Below are 25,493 nucleotides of genomic sequence, written 5' to 3'. Positions count from 1 at the left end.
TAATTATTGTAAATTAATTCATCCAAACAGGCCAAAAAATAATGATCATCGTCTAAAGTACAATCGTGTCTGAACGATGCGTTTTCATTTCAATAATCGTATTTCGGTCGATTGTTTTTGTAAAATAGCATTAACAAATATTGGCGATTAACGTTGTGATCGTTGGACCGATGACTGATACGTTGTGCTGTGATACAATAAAGTCATTGCGATTGGTAACTCGAAGTGATTTAATTGAGCTCAATCAATTTTCGAATCATGTAAACATTGAAAATACGTTACACTGATCTAAGGAACGAATCCAGTGTCTGATTAATTGTAACGTTCCAATTGTGTTGCACTGCTGATCACCTATGTGAAGGGTGCAGAGTTTGGCCAAATATCAGCGGTTTCTCTATTTCACGAGTCGTCGACCGATCCGCTCCGTTGCTCGCTCCAAACTGACCGTCAGGTTTGGGAAATTGTTAGGATTCAAATTTTGGGACAGAGGACGTTGCAGTTTCGAATTGGAGATCTTGATCCTATTTCAATGCGTAGGTAGGATTAGGGATTTGAGAGGAACTGTGAACACAGATGTCATACAATTGATGAATTGAACGTCAGGAGTATGTGAATACGGATTTTCGTTATACATATTAAAATTGATCATGAACAGGTGTTTTGGATTGTTTCTGGTGGCATTTCAAATAGATATGGTGATAATATTTGAAAATAAGTAAGATAAAAATATAACTGTTCGGTGGCACCCATAAGATTGCTGTATTACCTTCATTTTATTGAAAAAAAAGGAACGCTTATACATACTGAAATGACTGTTGATCGGCACATGAAACAATATGGTATGTAAAAAAACGCGTAAGATATAACGTGAGATAATTCGCAAATCATTTGTCCATGACTTTTTAAAATTGGGACATTACAAGATGTGCATTACATACGCGTTATCAATTCTCATATTTATTGAATTCAGATGACGAGTGGAACAATATTCATCTCCTTGTAAAACTCTGTAAGAGGCTGCTCCCAACGTTCTTCAAAATAAACACCAAGCAGAAATTGAGATTGTGAGCCTGTTCTCAACGCCCAAGGCAGATAATGCTCAGTGTACATTTTCCTTGACCTAAAATTACACAAATGGTTATTATTAAATTTCATGAACGGTTTATGCCACTACTTTCAAGCCACTAATTATTTGTTACTAAAATTGTTCAGAATTAGGCGATCGATGATTGCAAAAGAATGAATTATTCTGTAGCATTTTCTTGATGGCGCTTATTGTGATTCATGGAAAACTGAAATCGGAAGGTCTAGTATGTTCTTTACTTCGGACGGAGACGCATCGCTCCAAATATTGCTCCTGATGTGCACATCGGAAGACGTGTTTGCACAGCTTCTACCCATTTCACAGCAACTTCGCCAAGCATAGTAGTTGGCATTGACAATGCTGTGTGATAAATGTCGTGCACCTCTCGATACCTTTGCATCACATATGCAAGTTCAATATCATCAACAAATTTTACAGCCATCCTGGAATCTGGAGTCACTTCCTATGCGAATAAATCCTGTAATCACTTTGGTTCTTATTTATCATTTGTTTCAGAGTATCATAAGTTTTCAAATTTATGCTGACAATGAACAATTACTCAAGTGTAGAATTAATGTAGTCATTATAGCAGTCTATGAATTAATTAGGAACCAATATACAGGCCTAGCTAAGAAATATAATGCAAGTCTCCACTAAGTAAAATAAAGTACGAATTGCACTGCTGCTCTGCTAATTTATGTCATTGAGAAAAACTGTAATTGCGTGTAAAGGTAATTTCAACTCTTTGAAAATATGGAAAGCCCTAGAACAGCTTTACATTTAGTTTCCAACAGTGTCAAGCCAGAGTGGCGTGTGACAAATATCTTCGCTGCCACGCTTATTTCAGACTTGGCGATATCAGGGTGAGGGCAGGAATCGACTGTACTCGAGTATACAAGACAAGACTACAGTATTCTACACAAATTATCAAAGGTGTTGTAACAAGTTGCAGGGCGGGTAGCAATCATGCCTATGGATGTCACGGATGCATATTCTAATTTAAAATTGTGATGGAAAGTTAGCTCGTAATACAGAATAATAATAACAATATCTGCATTTATCAATAGGATTTGTATTGAAATCGTTGAAAAAAATTGATTTTCAACAACGAATAGCATTTACTTACACATGCCTGGATGGTTATGTTTCAAAAATTACGGCAATGTGGGTGACTATAGAAAAAAAAAGATATGTGACGAAGTAACTTGCTACCATCCCTGCAGTGCAAAGTATTTTGATATAGTATCTCTTACGTTAGTTTCCAAAAAATTATAGTACGACTTTCCAAGGGTTCCATTAGGCAAACGCTTGAGCAATGCAAGATCAATGGTAGATGAATTTATGCGAGGTCTTTGATCTAGAATGCGTCTGCCTTCTGTGGAAGACTGCATCTGTTGTAGGCAATGAACGAGTGCACTCTGTCCTGTTGTCTCGCCAAGGCAAGCTATCATGTCAGCACGATAAGGGTTCGCCAAAGATATGGCTGCAGCACCTGCCGATAGTACCATGCGTTGCAGAAATGATAACTGCACATGGTTCCTCGTGAAATCCTCTGCAAAGGCACCGCTCATCGACAGCCCTCGTACTGCTGATCTGTCTGCAACCCATCGAGGAAAATAATCTTGTGGTGTTGAATTTGGTGAATTGAAATTTATTGTTTTACAATAAAGTTTTATACATGTGAAATAGAAATAATTAACATAACCATGATAATAATAATAATAATAATACAGCACAATTTTACAATTATCCTAATAAAATAATTTGGCCTAAATTATGAGCCACTGTACTATGGCACAAATTGTCCTGGTAACAGTAACTGTCCTTTGGTAGATTATCAATTATATGTATATTTTACAAATTACAATTAATAAGAATTTCACTGGCAATGACTTGACAGGTGTATAATTACCGGTCACAATACGTCGCATTTTAGTTCTAACATTGGGCAATAGTTATACAATTTGGGTTTTACCTTCTTCAACAGTTCGTAAAGAAGTATACTTGACTTCCGTTGGTTCTTGCCTCCTGAACGTAACCCACGTATAAATTAAACTACCAATTACACTTAAATTTAGTCCAACAAAGTTGAGCCAAGAGAATATATAGTCACCGCCAATAATCATACCAAGATAAGTGACGGATATATTTTTAAGACAGCCAATAATTGTTGTTGTTAGTGCGGAGTTGTGGAGCGTGCATAAAATAACGCTGTACGATAATATAAATCCCATCACACAGGACGACATAAAGTGTATCAAAAATATCGTGTTAGTCCAATATTGGAATTCCATAACATGCTTAATATCGCCTGACCATGAAGCGATTGCTGATGCAGGTAGAACCATGAACAAAGAATTGTAGTACATGAGGCCATATTTTCCAAGTTCTTTGGATTCAAGTTTTTTTTTCATACAAACTCCGTTTGCAGCGGTAAAAAAGTCATTGAGCAATATGAAGATGTATCCCTCAAGATTGAACGCAAGGTCATTTGAAGCAGCCAATATTGCGCCGAGGACCATCGTATATACACTGATTTGGACAGAAGCTCGTGGTTTTACTCCCAGTATGTAATATTCAGCAATCATTGTCATGAGAATACTGAAACGTCTTAAGGCGGTGAACATAGGAAGACTCAATTGCTTAGTTCCGCCTAATCCAAATATCATATTTCCTATGAAGATTATTGGCAGTGGCCAAATCTTCTTGAACGTTGAAACTTCTAGGTCGGGAAAATCAACGTAGCGCAATTTCTTTGCGATGTACAGGACAATTATAGTGGTCAACATTTGTCCGATACCCAGTACTTGGAACGATGGAAAACTGTAGGATGTTAGCACCGTCTTGTTAACTATAGTTATCATTAACGAAGCTATACCGTAGAAAAATGCTGAACCTATCCGCAGGAATACGGTGTTGTGCTGGTTCGAAATCATTGTACTCACAAATCCTGCCATTTAATTGCTGGTTTCTATCAACTTGGTTAACGTGGTTAAAGTCATAACGCGTTTATTTATATTACAAATTGATATAATATTCTAATATACAGAATATCAACGTACATTGAGATAATCGCAACAAATCCATAGTTGACACGTTTGTTGCTTGATTCGAGTGCCACGCGTACGTTCCGGCTACTTAAAAATTTTCGTAACGTAACTTGTTACATATCTGCTCGACAGTCAACAAGACACTAAAGTACTAAACAGCTGTACACATAACCCAATTCACGATCAGAGTAGCCAAGCGCTCACTATAAATGCAAATAATACAATAGTGTGCGTGCGTGGTAGAAATATACTACTACACGGCTAATTATGGTGAATTCTTTTTGTTGGTTGGCAAAAGTGGAGTCTGAACTTGGCAAATCGCGCCCATGCTTTTAGGGACCATCCTCGTAAATTTCATGTTCTGTATTTAGCAACGTTTTCTGATACAATATAGATTTTTGGAACTACTCTTCGAGGTGCCATATTTAACATCGCGTAATGCAAAGCATATTTACCTCTTCAAACTGTCCTAGGGAGTTTTTAGCGGTGCCGGCTAATGTCGGAACGCACCCCAATGCGCAAGCGAAAAAATCACGTGACTCGTTCACACAAGCACTGCTATGTGGCAACGTCGCCGACTGACGAATGAGATCTCACTGTTTGGAAGATTCAATGCGAGTTCTACCTACGTATGTATTCATGGTTGAAGTAGAAAGATGTGTGGCTGTGTGGTGACATACATACGGACGTATATATGAACTATGAGTCTACGAACGTCATCCGCAATGTTAGGGCGGCTAGGAGTGGACCACGAGTAGAACTTTTGACACTGTTTATTCGCTTATCCCTGAGATCAGTCGCCAGAAGTGAATTTTATTGGTTTGGAGAAAGAAAAATCTTAGCTCCGGATAATGAAATAAACCGGTAATCAGCTGTGTTATTGACTTTGCGTAGGTATAGGAAATAAAAAAAACTCGACACGAATCCGCGAGCTCAAGTAACTTTACGATTCGTTTTCAATATTCCTCATACAAATATTACCCGTTTCGAGAAGTTGTGATGAAACTATGACATAGTTGTCAAATAATGAATCGTATATATTTTGATCCTTCTTCATCTTCTGCTTAAATAAATGAAGTGTCTGCAAGAGTCTGCCTCTCGAAGAATCTCATATACATCACTTGACCCAAGTACGTGATTACACTTTTGTACATGATTTTAATATTTTTATCAATTAAATAAGTCGAATAAGGAATTTCACGTATCAGGATGAAATTCTGATGACTTCTTACAACTTTAGAGCATCTTTCATGCAATATTCTTCATTTGTTAATCTGATAAAACTGTACAACGGAATAACAGTGCTTACTGATTACATAGGTATAAGCATAAGATGAGTAAAGGTATTTGACTCGTGTACTATATTATTGCTTATTTATCGCGGATTTAAGATAAGATCTTCCATGTGTCTTGCATTGCTCGAATTCATTCTGCTGATATCAGTGATCCTCTCTTATTTAAAATTCAATAAAACAAGTTATCAACCTCATTGCGCAATGATCATAATTCACAATATAATTTCATAAACATCGTGGTTTTGTTGACACCAGGATGATTTTGGGATTAATTGCACTGAAAAGACAGACTTATTGGGTGATCATTCCCAAAAATTATTTTACCTGTGGATCAATACCTGTGGAGATTTTCATGCATTAATGATTGTTTGTATCTTAAGATTGACATTTGTCTGTACGCATCAAGGTGAGGTATCGACAACAGTTCTCAGTCATTTTCTGCTTGTATAGCGATAAAGAACGTCATTTTGCACCCGATTAATCTGTTCCGAGACATTTATCTAAATTTTTAAAACAGATTTTGCTGTACCTGTTCTCTGGTGTTTGAAGTATCTCTGTGTAGTTTGGAAGAAATATGCAAATATATACCATTAATAATAATAAATATGTAGCCAAATGAGGCTTTCCCACTTTCAGACATACTGTGAGTAATAAGGGGTGAACTTTGCTGAATGGGAAATGGGATGGTCTAGATTATGTTTGTTATGATCTGTGAGTGATACATTTCAAAGACACGCATGCCAGATGAATGGTAGATGACGAATATTTGTATTACGAAAATGTTTATCACGTCAATCGCATCAATTGACGTGTGTACGATTCTTCGGAATATGGTGGCATGGGAATGGCCAGAGCGTTGGATATTGGTACCTGAGACAGAGTGTACAAATTGCAAATAACGAATTATCTCACATCAAATTATTTTATAGAAATATTTTCATTCCAGTGAACTTGAGATCACACGTTGCTGGTGAAGATCGATGAGAATGTTGTAATACAGGACAAAGAAACATGCGTTTTAATAAACAGGAATTGATGACATTGGCAACACAGCCGTCGCAAAAATTTGATAAGGAAGGAATTTTATACATACGGGAACGGCAAGAAGGTTTCTTTCGAAGAACAGAGAGTGAGTTGTTGTATAGCTGATCGGATATATTTAAAAAACAGATGCTATGCGAATTAATGTTTTCTCTCTTTTTTTTTGTTTTTTTTCTACATCATTTATCAGGCTAATAGATACTTATGCATGGACGTTCTAACTGTACTGTAAATGTTTGAAATTTTGAAAATAAAATTTAATAATTAATGTTTCATTTGTTGTTCGATTCAAGGACATGAGTATGCCGATAGAAATAATTACTTAGTTACCTTACATTGACATTTAACTATTTAATTTCGCAGGCATGCTGAAGACGTGTCCTTTGTATTTTTTCAAATTTAGGCTGATGTAAAAGTTACTTCGTTCGGTACTAATGATATGTTTCTCGTTCAAATCTAGAAGGACTTGTAATTCAATTTATAAACATGCAAACGGGACAGTTCAAGCGAAAATAGACAAGGTTCGGCATTGACCCTCCTCGTCGTATGGGTTGCTGATTTTTTTCACCGGATGGTTATTTTGTATGGCTCGGCAAATCAAGAATTCGGCAACATATTCAGTGAGTGTTGCGACAGAACCTTGTACACGATCGTTTGGACTGTCTCATGTGTACATTACAGTTAACTTTATAAATATCGTTACAAATGCAGTGACAATCACAATTTTTAAACAATTGTATCAATCGAGTGCTATCGTTCATGAGCATCATATTCTTAAGGAGCATTGCAAGATGCCGTGTCAAGAATTTTCCTTGTAAATTTTTCTGCCTATCTCTGCAAGACATCATTTTGTGAATCGTGATTCGTTAAATAAAAATTGCAGGGAATTGTTATTCTGTAAAACTTTTCTCAGATTATATGCGTGCGTGATCTGCTGATCACGTTTCTTGGTGGTGAACTATGCTTAATGGAGTCTATTGAAAATTCATTGATTTAAATAAATTTATGAAACTCGACCAAGAGTAAAAGGTCAAGTATTGAAAGATGTAGTTGCATCAAATAAATAATTTTTGCTATAGATCTATGTACTACCCGTAACATGTGTTTGAAAAGCTATTTCCGAATGATTAGACTTTACATAATGAAATTTTATCATACAGCTTCAAAATAGTTTGAATGAAAAATATATTAATACTATGTTGAAGCTTGCATGAACATTAAGCAAAGTTCAGAAGGAATGTGTACTTTGTAAAGAAAAGCCTGCAGATAAATCTTAGGAGTTCTGATAGTTACAACAGCACATAGATCAATAATAATGAGAAAAGGTTACCCTAGTTATTTAAAAGTTTTTAAACAAATTGGAGTTTCAATTTGAACACGTATTTCAAATCCTTTGAGTGTAAACCTGTATTCGTAGTGCTGAGTGATCCAACAGTTGAAGTTTCGCCCTCAAATTATGTAGATAGACCAGGTTGAAATTAGTATAATATTAACGTTATGATGTATAAAAAAAATCACTGTTTTGCAACTCCACAATGACTTTCAAGGACTTGTATTTGATCAATATAAGCATCTTCCACTTTATTATCTGTCGTCATTGTAACTATACAAGACTTTAGTGTATAATTTCATGTTTGAATTCATTTTCCTCAGTATTAAAAAAAAAAAAAATAGTCAAGTTCTGAAAGAATAATTTAAACATTGTTACAAGAATGATAGAAAATTTTTGCCAACTTTTTTCGTAAAAGCATAATAAATCCGCGTCTCAAAAAATGAGAGGGTAGCCAGAAAAAAAAAAACATCGAGCAAGTTAGAAATGTTGGAGAAAAAATAAAATCTAGAAATAAATCAAGGTGTACGAAAATGTAAAGATCGTCATTAAAAAAATTTGATGAAAGAACCGAAAAAATTTTTTATTGGTAATCTACGACTCCGAAAAATTCTCTGCAATTTTACATCAACGTTTGTAAAGAATTACAGAAAAAACATTCACCATAATGAAATTATTGAAGTGCACATTGATTCCTATTTTAGATTATTTCGAAACAAGTCCTAAGAGAATTTTTTAAATAGATAACGTCGACACGTTTCCATTAAATATGTGCAATAAAAATGATTTGTTGGAAGTATGTTTGAAACAAATAAAAATAGAACATTTACACCATTTCCTACTTGTGTATTGAAATGCATAACTCACACAAGCTAATCATCAATATGCGCGTGTGCATTCTCCGTGAGCTTAGCCACAGTTTTTCAAGACCTGTTGACATTTCTGATAATTATCCAGATTTTACTATTGCTTGAGAATATATTCGGTAATTTAAAAAAAAAAAAATAAAAATTCAATCCACCCTTACCGAAGCCAAATTTCTTTTTAATATCTGTGATCTAAAAAGATATAAGTCACACCCAAAATTGTATCTGCAAAAAAGTCTTCTTTTATTATCAATTTTTAAATTGAAGAAAATTTAATCTTAGTTCACGTAGAATCCCTTATGTATGTGCTTGTCGATATCGCCTGTGGCTTAGCTAAGGAACTTGGGTCCCTAAATCTCAAGTGATTTGACTTTTGAGTTTGTGTGAGTATGCAACTAAGGTGTAAAAAGAATAGATGATCCAAACAGCGCTGACATCGTGTGCACATTTTGACTTATTTCACCAAACAACCACCAAATGTTTCAGGTGAATGAGACAATGTGAAAAATAATCGCTGTTTGAAATTGCACGTATGAGACCTAGATCTGGCAGGTCATTGAAAAATCGAATATTTTATGAAAATTTTTCTGCTGTAAGAGGCGACATGCATTAGTTTACCCCAGAAAGTGAATACATTATACGTAGAATTAATTACAGGATAATTAATAGACTAGATATCATTGTAAGTTTCATATTTCATGTTATTTTTTCCTTTTCTTTCAACTTATAATCAATTGAAATATAACTCATTGTACTAACTCTAAAAAAAAATTAATGAACATTCAATCTAGTTACCCAAGGACATGTTTACTCTATTCTTTCTTTTAAAAAGAGGTGCATGGTTAATCATTACCTGTACCTCCATACAATTTCCAGGTACAGGTAAAAAACTTGAGAGCAAAAGACAAAAAGGAAAAACACATAAGACTCTACGAGACCTCAGTTGTGTAACAGCCAGCACGAGTAAAGGTACCATCGAGTGGATTTTACACTAAGACCTTTCAAATTCCTAATCCAACTTCCTGCGATTAACACAACTCTCGACTGATCTCATATTAAACACGTTCCAATATTTCGATAATAATACATTATCCTTGATAGTTCATTTCACATTACAAACTTTGTAGTTGAAGCTAAATTTCAATTCGCCTGAAATTGAAAATAACAACTCGTCAACTTGAAGAATGGAAGTTTAAATATATTGTTGGAAAAAAATACTGTTTCCGTACTAAAGTATTTTAATATCAAGTTGCCAGAATTATTAAAATAAATGTTTAAAATTTTATCCCGTGTAAACCATTTAATAAAAACCATAATTTCAATTTTTCTGCATCGAAGAAATATCAAGAACATGTAAACTCAAGTTCGTCGCAGACCAAAATTTTGACTGCAGCATTTAATGGTAGAAAAATATTATCATTTAAAATTTCATAAACAGATTTATGCAACAAAATTTTAAATGAAATGATATTTCAACAACTATTTCCAGTCATCAGGACTTTAGACATCATTTTTTAATATATGAATGTGAAATGAACTTTCGTTATTACTTATGCACATTACATTCCACTGAATAATATTACAGCTTTATTTTCATTTTCACAAATTGTGCGTTTTGTATCACTTCAACTTTCATACTTTTAATGAAATAAGACGAAATTTTAGTTCTTCATAATTTTGTGTGGTGAAAATATTTCGAAATTTTTGTTGACAGAAGTTCTCGTCTCATGATGCTTAATTGCATTATACTCACATATTGGAGAATAAGATATTGTGGAAAGGATATTCCGTTGATTTGATCAAGGGAGCTTGAATCATACTGTAACTGATTAATTAAATATCACATAATGAAAGCAATTCAAATAATTCGCTAATCTTTGTACGCGCTAGCATATTTTATCATCTGCATGTATGTGAGCTTTGTACTTGAGCTGCCTGGTTTGTAAATTATGCATGCTGAAATTAGCGACGTAGCGCATGTAGATTGAAAAAAATCAATGTACTCGAAAACTGTGCAACTTGTTATTCATTTGTAATCCTCTTACTGCTGAATACAAGTAACGATTCCATATTCTTCGTAGTAGAATGAGAAATTCAAAACTTAAACTACAGTAAAATATTTAAAACTTGGCCGTAGTCAATGTATATTTCATAATTTGAATTAAGAACTGCAAGTTTCGTAACCTTATCAAAATGACTTCTGGGTACCATTATTGTATAATTTGGCTATACTGTTATTTGTAACATACCACATACCAAATAGGGTGGCCATAAACCTTGAAAGCACGGCACAATATGCAAGAAGCAGTGGACCGACATCTTCGGAGTACTTATAATTAATCCTTTAAAAAGCGTAAGATGTCCTAATTTTATATTACGCTGTTAGATTTGCTTTCAATTCTTTAACGTATTTGAAAACAGATCTTGAAAAACCTGGATAATGATAGAATTTCAGTTTTTATGGCTATCGAGAAAAAAAATATAATTCACGAATATTCCAGATGAAAAATAACTACTGTACTGTTGGCGTAATGGGGTACCAGCATTTAACTTTGAGAGTATTTCTGCCACTATTGGAGTACTTCATTAATGGAATGCTGCACTATCGGAGTATGCACTAGTGGAGTAATACTTTGACAAAATGGAAAATATATACGAAATGAAGCCTACTGATTATTTATCTACTCTATTTATACATTTCTTTAATGTGTAGAATTTGCGTTATTAGAATGTGTAATAATGAATTCTAATAATGTATATTGTTGAAATCAACAGTAGCGACTTACTACTCCGATGGCCTTCACCACTTCACTAGTGAATTCCAATACTTTGTCACCACAGTAGAGCCTTGATAATTTAAATTGTTGAAGGGTAATCTTGCCAGTATAGTTCAAGCACTGTTCATAGTAAGGCTTCTTTGAAATACAAAGTAACCTTCTGCGCGGATATGCTAGTGGGTGGTAAGACGCCTTACTCGATATTCAGTTGGTCGACAAGTCAGTGTGCCAAGGAGTTTTTCATATATTGGAGTCAACGCCAACATAGTTTTATTGTAACTTGCTAATACTCACACTATTGCAGAGCAGTTCTTTACCAAGCCAATAGTTTAGTATTACACATCCGAGGTACAGTAGTCATTTTTCTTAAGGGATACCAAAACAAAAAATGATTCACACGAATGTTGAACTGCACATGATAATTATTGGCAAAGTATTGGTACTTATCACAGAGAAAAAAAACAATGCAAAACGTTTTCAACATAATGAAGAAATAACTAATGTAATAATTCATTCTATTTCATACTTTTTTTCAACAGCAAGTCTAGAGCGGTGGTGCAGGTTGCGAGGAAATTTGTTGTTTTATTTTAAATCAAGAGAACAATGGTCAGAGCCTCTTGGAGTTATTATACTCGAACAATGCAATGTCCGTGTCGATCCACCAACACATCAAATTCCCTATGGATTCAGCATAGGTAAGTTATGGCTGGTGGTGTTTGTCCAACTCCAGAGTATCATTGTCGGATAAAGAGTAATCATTTATGTTAAGTCCAACTATATCAGATATATTTAGTCATGTAAAAAAGTGACCTTCTCGATACTTTTTTTGCTTGCATACTTTTACTAGCTGATTTTTACAATTAGTAAAACTTCTATGAAAAGAATAATTCTTCTGTTAAGTATTTTTAGATGCAGCAAAATTTTTTCATGTCTTGTACTCTGTTTATGTCTAGTTTTCGATGGTGGCTTATTCCAACAGCTGGGTGCAAATTCTTCAGAAGACAGAGATAGCTGGCTGCAGGCACTCCAGTTGGCTAGTTATGAATGCATGCGTAGTCAGTTACTGGCACTACGACAACGGATAGAGGCTTGTAGCGGTCATAAACATGGAACCGACATTCAAATGATGCGTCTTCAACAGGGAATTACCACAGGTGAGTTAATAGTTTTAAAAAATCATAAATTCAACGCGTCTTCCGTAAGTGTCTATGCCATATAATTAATCGTATTTATACTTACAACAGATCCAGCTGAAATACCAATCTGTGAAGTATCACTTGCATGTGACAATCTGTTATGTGATGGCCATGGCCGTCCACCAAATCCTGTATTAGAAATTGATATTCTTGCTCATCGATCAAATACATGGATTAAATACGCCAGAACTGAAGTAGTCGAGGTAAACATGGAGATACTTGAATCAACAACACTCTACCCTTTATATCTTGATTGTAATTAAACCCTTCTTCCTTATAAATGGGCTTCGTATCATTCACCACCAGAAATTATTTGCTCATCTTTTGCCCAATTATTCAGTAATGGCTAGTCTATATTGGATACGGTTCTGTGTTTACAGAGGAGCAGCAATCCTGGATTTCTGACAACTGTAAGCTTTCGTACAAGCGATGGTTTAACTTCGGAGACGAAAGTAAGGATTACTGCATATGACGTTAGGGAGAGAGTTAGTCAGACTGCTACGCCAATAGGATCTGCAGTGGTTATATTCAATGCCATACAAGATACACCACGGCAAGTCACTCAATTATTTACCTTTAATTCTTTATTTGTTCAGTTTGAATACTCATTTGACGTTAAAATGATGTAGGCATATTTTTATATCGAATAAAATGCTAATATTTTCTGGTACTGTCAAAGGAAACATGAGGTATTTGTATCTTAACGAGATCATTACGAACAATTCATAAAAATATTGATAAATTTTGTAAAAATAATAGCGAAAGCTACTCTGTTATTCATATCGTATTTATTCATACAGTTCTCAAGGTTTCAATTAGTTCAACTCTACATGATTTCTTTTCTGTCGACAGACTAAGAATACCATTGAAGTCTGCCAAAGCCACAACAGTAGGTTTTTTAACCATCAATGTGTGGAACTTGGAGGCAGAAGACAAAGGCAATAGCACAGAAAGTACTCCTTGTAGAAACATACCAGCTAATAATCAGGTAACAGTGATATTTGTGACTGAATTATCAATATCGAAATATGCAAACACTGATTTTCAAAACGCACCAAGTGAAATATCAATGATAATTGTAGTGAATCTGAAAAAAGGTTCACTTCCAGTTCAGCAACAAATAGTAACGGAAAAACATTTCAATGCATACGAAGTTGTCTAAGATTTGATTTTGAAGTACGTAATCTAAGCAAAATTAATGGCTTGACTGGATCATGTATGACAATTATAAATTTCAATGTTAAAAGTCACAAAGGCCTCCCTCTGTTGATTCTCTGAAAATATTTAAGATAAACCGCTTCATGCGTTTTAAAAACTTTCATTCCCATTCGTAGATATTTTCTCATAGAAGGTCACAGTCTTTGCCTCCAAGATTAGGAACGAAAATGAAGCTTCCACATCAAGGTCAACTTAAATTGTTATTTGCGAATCCCCATGTCCAAACATACAGGTCAGTATTTGCTGCATCCATCGTATATGAAGTTATGAAGTCGTCAAGCCATGTAAAATTCACTAATGTTTGTTACTATACAGGTTCCATTCTGGTCTAGGAGGTGACATATGTGTTCATGAGATAATGGCAGAGAGCAAATTGTGTTTTCAATTTCCGCAGCAGCTACTGTAAGTATGCTACACAAGTCAATTTGAAAGTGGTACAAATTTAAATACCATCTTAGTGAAATTTGGATACAAGAAGAAAAAGAGCTTCTGCAAGAGGTAGCAGGAATGGGTGAACTCCGCGAGCCCTGGCACACAAAGCAGATAGAGCTTCTCGATCGACATCTGCATCTTTTACATCTCTATTCGCAAGCTAAACAAAATTTGACCGCTTTTAAGGGTATGTGGTTAATTATTCACGTTGTGATATTCTTCAATCAAAAGATAAAAGTTTCTTCACTGACCAAAACCTGTAAATTATGATTACATCGTAGGGATTCATTTCAAACAGTCGACGCGAAAGAATGATAGGACTCTAGAATTTGCTCCCTTGAACCTTCATTTGCAAAGGATGTGGGTCCATAACGACACACTAAATAAATGTGGTTTCTATGATTTTATCAGTGTAGGAGCCTTTACAGCACATGCTCACAAGAGTAAAAATGGTGGACTTATTAGGTGAAGTATTAAGATAATCGTACTATGTGTGGCCATTTGAGCTGGAATTGAAAATTTCTTGATTTGCTCTTCAACCATCGTTTTTTGTCATAAAGAGGCAGATAAGAAAAATGTAGCCGAATCAGAAAATTGATGAAAAGAGTTTTCTTAGAGTTAGTCGAATCCTTTAAATTGAAATTGAATTCTTATCCGAAAATTCTCCAACGTTATTTGATACTCAAGTTTCCAGCTTTTATGGTCACTTTGTTTTGTCGAGTATGCACTGTTTGCATTGTGCTCTTAATAATTGCTGATAACTAACTGTAGATTGGTACAAGATCTCAAAGAATCACCGACACGCTGCAATCAGTTATATCAAGGGCCATCGAAAATAACCATGGCACACGATGCAATTCAAGCCATAAAACAATTGCGTCGTGATGTAGTTGAGGCAATGCGTTCTCTCATGAAACTTGCGAAGGAGAAGCAAACTAGTGGCATGTTACCCATTTGTGAAGATATGATATCAAAAACTAGGATATTACTTAGCTTGTGGGATCCTGGATTGGTTGAAGAAGCGTTAACGTTTCTAGAAGAGTACAAAGTTGCTGCAACTGTTCAAGAACCCATAAATAACGATGATACATTGACGCTGGATTTAAGAACTCACCAGTCTCTTTCTCCGTTCAAACGGATTACCCAACAGCTTAATTTTGATCTGAAAAGTCCTGATTTTGACGAGTTTGTAACACCTGATACACCTGAGTGTGTAAAGGATATTTGGACGAAAGAAAGTTCAAAAATGAAATACAGTAATCTTTCCTCTTATAAGGAAATCAATGAAAACGGGCAGCTCGTATCAGCAGAGAACTTTGTAATATTTCCAGACGTTGAAGATCAATCAAATGATGCGGAATCTAATCAAAATGGGAATAGTGCTGATAATAGCAATGAAGAGGATGACAGAGGCGGGTTCAAAGGAGATTTGGATTTGAGCAAACGTTTTTTAGATACACAAAAAATGTGCAACTCTCCATCAGCAAATTATTACAAGCCTACTGACGAGCCTGAACCATGGGATCTTACGCAACTCAATATTGAAGCCAGCGTCATGTGTTTAGTTTCTAAAGTTAAATTCCTCTGTGGTAGATGCAGCAGTCCTGCTGTTCGTTTACGTAGTAAAAATGGTTTAGGCAGGTCTCAAAGTCTGAAGGGGTATGCTCCGAATAATTGTCATTCTCCTGCTGTGGTCACCATTCAACCAAAAAATGGCACAAAAAATGACGAGTCGAGCAAACTATTAGATAATACCAATGTGTCGAAACAAGACACGAATTCGTCTCTGGAAAAATCGGCACCGGCTCTTACTAAGGCTAAAGAAGGTAAGATACTTAGGATAATTTATGACGTAGTAACATGGGACTGACAGACAATAATTGTTCATTATATCTGTTATTTGAGCTCGTAATGCGTCAGGGTTGACTGATATTTATTGTAATGCATCTTCTAATAAAGTCTGTCAAGCAGTAGACACAATGACAAAAGTCATTAAAAGCAATTCAGGCCAAAGAAATAAGTTTACCGAGGGTCTGGACTTCGCATCAATAGTTGATTGGACCAGCGAGCTTAGGCCCAGTATGAAGAAATTACGACAAGCCATGGATGGACTTCTGAAGACTGCTAGGCTTACACATTCGGTATTTCGAGTTCAGGAAGATGCTAAGGCTGCCCAAAGAGCTTGTAATGTTCGATACAGGAGGGATGTGTGCTTCAGTCAAGCGGTAAACGTCTTTTGTAAACTGTAGAGGTTCGCTAGTGCTAGATTACTTTATAAAGTCTGAAAAAAAATGACCAGAAGTATTGAAAAGTTATCGCTGTATCATGTTTTGAGCATTCTGTTTTGGATGAATAAGTGGAAAACATGCTCCTATTTTATATACGTTTTACTCTATTGATTAAGCTCAATGCCATTTCACTTTTCAGTTGACAGCATTGGTAACCGGTTTAATGGCCAAACTATGGTGCCAGCGGCCTGATCCTATGTTTCTCTTGATTCTTACAACTCTTGGACCAATCATATCATTTGAAGCTCTTCTCAGCTACTATGGAGATGAAATTGATATGTGGGGTGACATGACTGTTGCGGTCGAAGATTTGCATACTGTCGCCTTTACGTTGTCTAGATGTGGTGTTCATGATAGGTATATGTATAAAATATTTAAAACTGATCGGATATTCTGGTCAGCAGCGTCAAATACAGATTGAATAATTCCTGAAACGTACATGGCATCATTTATTTGTCACTACAGAATAGAGGGAAAATCTATGTGTGCTGCTCAGTTGCCATTGCCACGGGTAGTTGGCTCACGAACAGCATTGACAGTAATGCTTCCAGTACCAGATGCTATCTATTCTCTACTCCCGCTTGTGCCATCTTTGAGACAAACTATTTCATTTAATGTAACGCCAGTATTTTTCAACGTTGGCATAAATGAGATGGCTACGTTGGCTGAGAGCCTTGGGACGACAAGACCTCAAAAGAAGAGCAATATCGACAACTTTGACAGACTAAATGAATATTACTTAAGATTCAAAAAACTTAACTTGCCTACGGAACCTTCTTCCAGCAGAAGTAAGTTAAAAAAAAATAGGGATTAATTTGTTATTGCTGATCCCACCAGACTATGGGTAAGCTTGTACCAGTTAAAAAACTTGCAATGTTTAACATTTTCAGTCGGTACCCGTTCACCTTTAAATCAAACATTGGCAGATATGGTTAATCATTTGAAAACATGTGTACAGACCAAGGTAAATAAAAATGTTGATGTCCTTCAACTCTCATCACATATCTGTCGGCGTATGAGAGGGTTAAGATTTACCAGCTGTAAAAGCGCCAAAGATCGTACCGGTATGTCAATAACTCTTGAACAAGTCAATGTACTAGCCGCAGAATATCATCTTGCTGAGCACGAATTTAACAGAGCACTGGATTGTATGCGAAGGTAACAAACTGATGGCTTTTTCTTTCATCATTTACAAAATTTGTATAGATTTGTGTTATTGTCCATGAAAATCCTTTGATATTACTGTAAATTTAAACACATTTTTATATTGACAATTATGATACTTTGCAAAAGAAAATTCACAATGAAAAGATGTGATTCTTATTTTTTTCCAATTTATTGGAATATTATTTTCATTATAGCGAAGGATGTCGCAGAGAAAATACGTGGAAGAACACAGGTGTACGAAAATATGCATTTAATAGTCTCCAGATATTAACTCTTCCCAAATTGTACCGGCCACCTACCGGTACGTATGGATCAGCACAAACGTAATTCACCCTATCTACCTGAAATTATATTCCAATATCTAGTTGTACAAAATATACCCCAAAACTGAGTGCACGTTACTGAAAGTGACACATTACAATGTTCAGTCTTAACATCCTCTATCGTTGAGGTTACCAATGAACAGAATGCATGTGTCAATATAAATATAGTACTATTAAACTACTTAATTATGAAAATTATTGCGTATCAGAGTATAATGATAGTGGCACAAACCTTACGAGGATATTCATACATCGATGGTATGAGAGTGATACAAAAATTCCAATCTAATCAATACCATTATATTCTTGTTTATTCGTGCAGTAGACTAAGTCATATAGAATAATTTCTAGCTGCTGTTCTAAAATGTACATACTATGATAAAGTGCACGATAAATGCATTGCTAGGCAATGACAATGGTATAGAACTTACCCGCATAAAATTCTTTGTTTCTATGTATACAAAAAATTACCAAATAGCAATTTCAACTGCAGACTCATTCCTTATTGTGAAAATATGACGTATACGTACTTGTCGGTTGATCACGGGAAATACCAGGCATTTTATTATGCGTTCCATTTATACAATTATACTGTCAACATACTAAAATCGCATTGTGGGCATGTCACATGATGTTTTAAACATTGAGCGTATGACAACCGACTCTGTGGTATTATCGATAGTTTCCTATTCAATAAATCCTGATGGTAGTTTTATTTCTTGGTCGAAAAAGGAATAGAAAAATTATTCTCAAAGTGGATTCGTAGTAAATAATAGTTGACGATGATGTACTTCAATACTACCCTATTGAATTAATTTAGAAGCGTTGGCCGTTGTTACTATTTTAGTTAATCTCAATAATCTGTACAGTCCAGTTACTGATCGACGGAATTCAATATTGTATTTTATAATTCACTAACAACAAGCTGCATTGTCATACACCGTACACTTTTGACAAAGCTTGACCTTAATTAAAAAAGGGTTTCAGTTTCTACTAATTTATTAATGCTCACATTGTCATAACCAACATCGAATTCCATACATACGAAAAAAACCACAATTAAAACAAAAAAAAATAAAAAATTTAAATTCTATGTATTACAAGATTATGTTAAAATGAAGTATTAAAATTATATTTTATTCATAGATATATGACGGTAAAAAAATATTGTTTACAAATAAATTATTAATATAGTTAAATAATTGTATGATCTTTATATCCGATATACTTTAATCTGGGGAGAAAACAAAAACTCGAAAAAGTCTTTTCATGGCTAAAAATGTGTATTCATTTGAATCTATAGAGTCCTTAATTATGATTTATGTAATTAATCAATTCTGACTTATGGACTGTCCAAACAAGCGTTTTCACTAGTCATATACTTACCGATAACGACGGTTGTAGATAACACGTTACAAAGTCCTTGTAGATGTAAGATCTTTCTTTTGAAGGAACTTAACGTTAGTATTGTTAAGTAATGAAAAAATTATACTAAAATCACCATTTGCCAATTTTCTAGTGACTGAAGATGTTGTGCTTCGAAATTACATGTTAGAATGAATGCATTTCTTGAATTTCTTGGGGTTTAATTAGTCTAAAAGTTTTTAGCTTTAAAATCGCAGAAAACAGAAAGATAAATCCTTGGGATTTGGCTTCAAAAATCACCAAGAAATACTAGACTTAATTTTTGGATAAGCCGTAATGACATGTCGATTTGAAATACAGTCGCTCAAAAGTTACAGCCGAAACACAGGGAAATTTTTTGATACTTACCTAGCTGTTGATCCAGCTTTAATATTTTGACTGCGTTTCTTGAGTCTTTGCGTGAAAATGTAACTCTTTTCAGATTCACCACAACGAATTATTCTCGCGAGACAACTGCTTAGGTCTTAATTGTTTATTTCCATACAAATAGAAACTGCATTTTCTGGCCCCCAAACATCTTACTTTATCTAGAAAACCAAATAAGGAATGAAAATAATTTAAATAAAAAATATGTATTTACACATTAATCCGGGCCCTGGTAATTACGTTCCCTACGCACAAAGTCTAGTAACGCAGTAACCAAGGATTCGCTTGACAATTGCCGTTCAGGTGAATGGCGCTCCCGCTAGAAATGTCATTCGTGTATACGCATGATATATAAAATTTCATTTGCAATGCGACGGGTGATTGCGGGCGTATATATTTACCAATTCGCAAGTGAATCGTTATCAGCGTAATGCTGAGACACCTTGTTCTGCGAGTGGTTAAAGCGCCTAGCCAGCCGCGAAGATGTCTCGTGACAGCGCGTCGGTTATGTGCGCGCAATCCGCCGTTGATTAGAGATGCATTCGCTTCACCCAACGCCGTTAATAACCCCGAGAAGATCATCACACCTGGAAACTACAGACTGACGAACTGCGGGTTGGTAGACAGTCGATTTTCTCAATTTATACCGCCAATTGTCACTGGCCATCGAGTCATTAAAAAATTTTATCACTTTCAAATATTATAGATCGTCTTGCCACTCTGTAGGGTTTCTTTCTTATTTTGTGTTAACGCTACTTTCATACATTTTTTCACAGACCTCCTCCTTGTCTCCGCGACGAATTGCTCTGCAATGTATCGGAACCGATCAGAGACAGCTCGAATAAGGTGACTGTTGTTGGAGCCGGAATGTGCGGCATAGCCGCGATCAATGCGATACTTTGTCAGGTATTTTCCAAGTTTTTACGAGAATAGTTTACTCGTGTGACATTAGTAGAAACCTGAATCTCGAAGTGTTCATTAAGGGGGTCGGTATACGGATTGGGGTAGTTCTTTCTAAATCAGGGAAGAATCTGGCAACAGAAACTATCCGGGCTTCAAAGACACGTGACAGAGTGAAGAGGGTGAAGGAATTCCTTCGGTTTGATACATGTACCTAAGTAGTTTTATTTTACAGTATTCGAATGGTGCTTCACTAGCGATTTTTCGTACATTCCTTCAATATCAAGCATGTTTTGAGAACTTTCATTCCATTTCGTCCGATACCGATTCGAAATTCAATTTCTGAAGCTTCCGAGTTTTAATTTCTCTCGGATTTTTGAAATACCATGATATTCAGTCGAGATTTCAATCTAGAGAACGCTGAGACTAAAAATAATTTCCGTTAATTTCACACCTGCTCTTGGGTTAGAAAATTACCGGCCATGTAGCGATCGTCGATGCTTTCCCAAAGAGGATGGAGGGTGAAGCCCTCGACCTTCAGCATGGTGCAACCTTCATGGGCGATCCTAGGATCGAGTATGACACTGGTAACTCGGCAAAGCCGTGATCCGACGACAGATTATGATCACGGTTGCGGATCCTTCTTAAACCGAGTTTAATCCGTGCGTAGATTTTTGCGCGTCAAGCAACTCGAAGGTTGTCATCTTGACGGCTGGAGCGCGTCAGTTGGAAGACGAGAGTCGGCTGGACCTCTTGCAGCGAAACGTTGAAATTTTCAAAAATATAATACCGCCGCTTGTCCAGTATAGCCCGGATGCAATATTCCTGGTAGTGACAAACCCAGGTGAAAAAATCGAACCCAGTAGAAAATTCGTGCAGCCTAAAGTGGTAATTTGAAATCTGTTTCAACCGAAGTCGACATCATGACCTGGGTTACCTGGAAACTGAGCAACCTTCCGGTTCACAAAGTCATAGGGACTGGGACCCAGATTGACTCCTCGCGGTTTCAGTTCCTCATCTCAGAACGCCTCGGTATCAGTCCCAGCTCAATTGCTGCCTGGATCATTGGTGAACACGGAGATTCTCAGGGTAAGGTGGTAGCACGTGTTGAGAAAAAACTAAAAACTTCTAAATCATCAGCAATGAAATCAGATCTTAGTCGCAATATCAGAATCTAATAATCGAATGAAATAAATTTCTACAGTGAAAAAGTAAATTAACTTTGGAAACACGAAACTCACCATATCATTGTCTTTCAATGGTGTATCCAAGTTCAAGTTTGTCAAGAAATATCTGATATTTGACGTGTTAAAACGAAACACGCTACCTAGCTGTTTTTTTTTTACTGTGTTTTGGTTGTCAACCTCAGTAATCACACGCAATTTTCACGTCGATAAGTCGTCGTATTTCTTTTTCTCCTTTTGCCTCTCTTCATTTTCCTTACGTATAGTACCTCTGTGGTCTGGTGTTAACGTGGCTGGTGTTCAGCTGCGCGACATTGTGCCTAATATTGGTTTGGCAACTGACTACGAGAAGTGGAATGAGGTCCACCAGGAAGTGATCCGAGCGTGAGTGATTCACTCTGATCACAGTTAATTTTCGGCTCTATGAACTTCTCTGTACTTGTTTTATTCCATATCTTGTCAATTTCAAATTCTACTTTCGATAGAGGAATGACTTTGAGGTGCCTCAAGGGTTACACAAACACGGCAATCGGTCTCTGCGTCGCTGGAATCGTTGATTCCATCCTGCGAAATGTGAATGACGTTAAATCGATTTCGACGTTGGTTCAGGTGAGTTGACACGTATGATGAAAATCAGAATTCATATCTTAAGGGAACCAGTACGTCGTGGAAACTGATTATTATACGATGCAAATATAAACTTTTTTTACATTACTATCAATTCTGACAGTTTTTAAAATTTCATGGTTGATGTTTGCTGTTTAAACATGAAGACCCACATTTTACGTCATTGATTCATGGGCAGTAGATGGGGCTCGCACATAGATCTGTTTTTCAGAAAAACCAGTTGCTTGTCGGAAGCACCTTGTTGCCATTATACCATTAGTCAAATTTGACTTCATAAAGCACTGTTCTCTTTAGAAAATATTCCGCTTGCACTTTAAATGTAACGAGAAATGCGATAGTTTTGCTGAAAAATGAATCTATGTACTGACGTATATTATATTGCCCATGAATTGATTATGTAAAACGTGGTTCGTTGTTCAAGAAATAAAAATCAACTACGACTTCTTTAAAATTACTAAAACTTATGATACTAACAAAAAAAAATAAAAATGATATTCGCATCCTGTAGATAATGGCCTCCTTAATTAGAACCTCATTACTAGCTAATGGGAAGGTGAAATGAAATTCCAGACTTTCAAACTGCTTTTTCAATGTTAGGATTGTTTTTTTGATTCTCTTGCAGGGCCATCACAACATCTGTGATGAAATATTCTTATCCCTTCCTGTCGCGCTAGGCGAGGGTGGAATCACGAAAATTATTCGAATGCGGATGACTGAGTTTGAGAAAAAGCAACTCATGCTTTCTGCCGAGACTATAGCCAAAGCACAAAAGGATGTAAAAGTCTGAATGTTTTAGAACGTCTGAGTGTTCAAATGACTAAGCTCAAGGCGTTCTTATGTTGTTTGCCATTTTTGTTTTCTTGTGAAAAAATAAATCAACCGTTTGGTTACATGAAACTAGACACGTCTCATTGAAAACAACATTTATTGAAGGTTTTTAATCAAGCGTGTGAAATGAAGTAGATTCTACAAAGTTTATACAGCGTATCCCGATCAAAAAAGAAATCTAATCTATCTAATAAATTTTGCTAGGTCGAATTGGATGTAACATTTAGAAAGCAAAGCAAGTCGAATGATGTTTTTACGGACAAATTGGGTGCAGAAACTGAAACACATGTCAGTTTGCTTGTTAGATGAGCAAATTTCGTCGATTTCTGGTTTCTGGTTTCGAGATGTATCGAATAAATCTGTTTATCTAAACGAACTTCCAAAAATGTTTCTACTTTTCTTCAATCTATGAGGATGTGTTCAAGTCAGCTCTCAGGTCTCGTTTTACTTTATATCCTACCCGTCAAGGGGAGTTTCTTTTATATTTGCTCGTTGAAATAGTTAATCTCACGTTGCGCCGTGAAATGGATGCTTTAGGCAATTTGATGACACAAATGGCGATGCGGTTGCAGTTGTTCTGGCGTCGAATTCGCAATGGAGACGTCAGCATCGCCATTAAACGTTCGTACTTAATTCTAAATTGGTCAAGTTATGTAGCTTTATATGGCCGTAGTTATTTTCTACTTAGTTTCAACGACATGTGTCGTAAGCATCTTGATTATTTCTTCTTTCGTACGAGTGAAATCATCGCAATTTTATGTTTTTCTCTGTGTTTCAATCTGGAATTGTGACACAGTTTAATTCACGTTGAGCCGTTAAAAGTTGGCGGTATAAAATTGCATGGGAAAAGCAAAATTCAATCGTACTATTAGTTATCAGAATAAAATACACACCCGTGATTTCTTACGTTTGACGCGCTTTGTCAAGCTTGGCTTACATAACCACACTTTCACGTGGCTCTATGATCTTGCACAAAATATGTTGGTAATTAATATTTCTTTTTGAATTGACAATTCTAACCTACTTACAGTTGGTTTTAACTTACGATACAAGGTTATTTATACTATAGTTAGACATTCGGATGAAGGGTCGTTATTTTCTACATAAAGGGGGGTCTACATAATGCGGATTTAACCTTCGTATTAGTCGAAAATAGATTAGGGTATTAGCGTATCAAGATTTCTAGGAAGTCGTCGCTTACTAAACGTCTTTGGTCAAAAGAAAACGGGAAGCAGGGTTTCCCAAAGTTTTCATCCCAACGATCGTCCATTCCGTGCTGCATAAATCGGTAAGTTAAAGAAAATGCATGGGAACCTTTATAATATAAGTGCGTAATTGTCATTGGGACTTTGCACACTTAGATGAGCTATGCGATTGCGAAAATCGTTTCACGTGACACTACGAATAGTTTCTACATCCTATTTTTTGTTTTCATAAATTTTTCCAATTTTTTTTTAACTTATTCTCTCAAAATCCCGTTGATTCATGTCCCCTTACGAAATTACATGTTTCCAAAGTCACGATCAATGAAATTTGACCAATGTTATTAAAAGATACGAGAGTTTCTGATATTCGCAAAGTTTACGTAGATAAAGAGGACAACAAAAAAAAAGTCATTTCGAAGGTGTTCATAAATCGAATTTTTATTGAACGGAGAAAATTGCAAAAAGGATAATCACATCGGTTGTTTTCAGTGAAACTTGCCGTTCAACGCCGAAAGATATGTAACTAGAGTAATTTTCAATATAAATGCAACACAGAATGTAGTTTCGGTTGCCGATTTGCTGGCGTTGATCGGTAAGTTTCACGGAAAACTCCCAGTAAAGCAAACCGCTAACACCTGTTTCCGATCCGCGCGTATTTATTTGAGAGTCTGCTCTTTCGGTAATTAATTTTACTATATTATTTTGATCACATCAGCTGCGGGCGAACGAAAAAAGAGGAACGGACACGCTGACACACTCGTGGATTATTTATTACGAGAAAACCGGGAGTAGAATGGAGCTCGGATAGGAATACCGCTTGAGGCTAGGCCACGGCAAGGTGAACGGAGGATGCAGGCAACGAGCAAAACTGTTCGCGCCCACCGTCGCGTC

General features: G+C 35.9%; 4 protein-coding genes across 12 annotated transcripts; 2 read left to right on the top strand and 2 right to left on the bottom strand.

The window, feature by feature from the left end:
- Positions 1 to 939: 939 nt before the first annotated feature.
- LOC124174746 (ubiquinone biosynthesis protein COQ4 homolog, mitochondrial) lies at positions 940 to 4,330 on the bottom strand. The gene is made up of 4 exons (XM_046554185.1): positions 4,147 to 4,330; positions 2,338 to 2,681; positions 1,324 to 1,547; positions 940 to 1,120 (listed from the first exon to the last, which is right to left on the bottom strand). The coding sequence occupies exons 1-4, from the start codon at positions 4,169 to 4,171 to the stop codon at positions 967 to 969; spliced, it is 747 nt and encodes a 248-aa protein (XP_046410141.1). The 5' UTR covers positions 4,172 to 4,330; the 3' UTR covers positions 940 to 966.
- On the bottom strand, positions 2,720 to 4,153 carry LOC124174745 (UDP-sugar transporter UST74c-like). Its single transcript, XM_046554184.1, has one exon. The coding sequence runs from the start codon at positions 4,039 to 4,041 to the stop codon at positions 3,040 to 3,042; it is 1,002 nt and encodes a 333-aa protein (XP_046410140.1). The 5' UTR covers positions 4,042 to 4,153; the 3' UTR covers positions 2,720 to 3,039.
- A 437-nt stretch (positions 4,331 to 4,767) lies between the features above and the next one.
- On the top strand, positions 4,768 to 19,132 carry LOC124174743 (inositol polyphosphate-4-phosphatase type I A). Of its 9 annotated transcripts, XM_046554172.1 has the most exons (19): positions 4,769 to 4,998; positions 5,213 to 5,264; positions 6,376 to 6,558; positions 9,543 to 9,635; positions 11,983 to 12,138; positions 12,397 to 12,597; positions 12,688 to 12,842; positions 13,020 to 13,192; positions 13,492 to 13,627; positions 13,974 to 14,089; positions 14,173 to 14,259; positions 14,316 to 14,476; positions 14,571 to 14,754; positions 15,061 to 16,115; positions 16,249 to 16,514; positions 16,717 to 16,934; positions 17,043 to 17,365; positions 17,468 to 17,735; positions 17,939 to 19,132. In XM_046554172.1, the coding sequence occupies exons 3-19, from the start codon at positions 6,441 to 6,443 to the stop codon at positions 18,069 to 18,071; spliced, it is 3,843 nt and encodes a 1,280-aa protein (XP_046410128.1). In that variant the 5' UTR covers positions 4,769 to 4,998; positions 5,213 to 5,264; positions 6,376 to 6,440; the 3' UTR covers positions 18,072 to 19,132. The 9 variants fall into 9 exon arrangements, with proteins under 9 accessions (XP_046410132.1, XP_046410128.1, XP_046410129.1 ...); XM_046554176.1 differs by having other exon boundaries at positions 4,768 to 5,264; positions 16,261 to 16,514; XM_046554173.1 differs by lacking the exon at positions 5,213 to 5,264.
- A 1,156-nt stretch (positions 19,133 to 20,288) lies between these two features.
- Positions 20,289 to 23,430, top strand: LOC124176919 (L-lactate dehydrogenase-like). Its single transcript, XM_046558805.1, has 8 exons — positions 20,289 to 20,473; positions 20,635 to 20,764; positions 21,228 to 21,345; positions 21,429 to 21,602; positions 21,674 to 21,847; positions 22,209 to 22,326; positions 22,428 to 22,551; positions 23,192 to 23,430. The coding sequence occupies exons 1-8, from the start codon at positions 20,289 to 20,291 to the stop codon at positions 23,354 to 23,356; spliced, it is 1,188 nt and encodes a 395-aa protein (XP_046414761.1). The 3' UTR covers positions 23,357 to 23,430.
- Positions 23,431 to 25,493: the final 2,063 nt, after the last annotated feature.

Source organism: Neodiprion fabricii, chromosome 2 (genome assembly GCF_021155785.1).
Source record: "Neodiprion fabricii isolate iyNeoFabr1 chromosome 2, iyNeoFabr1.1, whole genome shotgun sequence".
NCBI lineage: Eukaryota > Metazoa > Arthropoda > Insecta > Hymenoptera > Diprionidae > Neodiprion > Neodiprion fabricii.
This window is presented reverse-complemented; position numbering and strand designations above follow the sequence as displayed.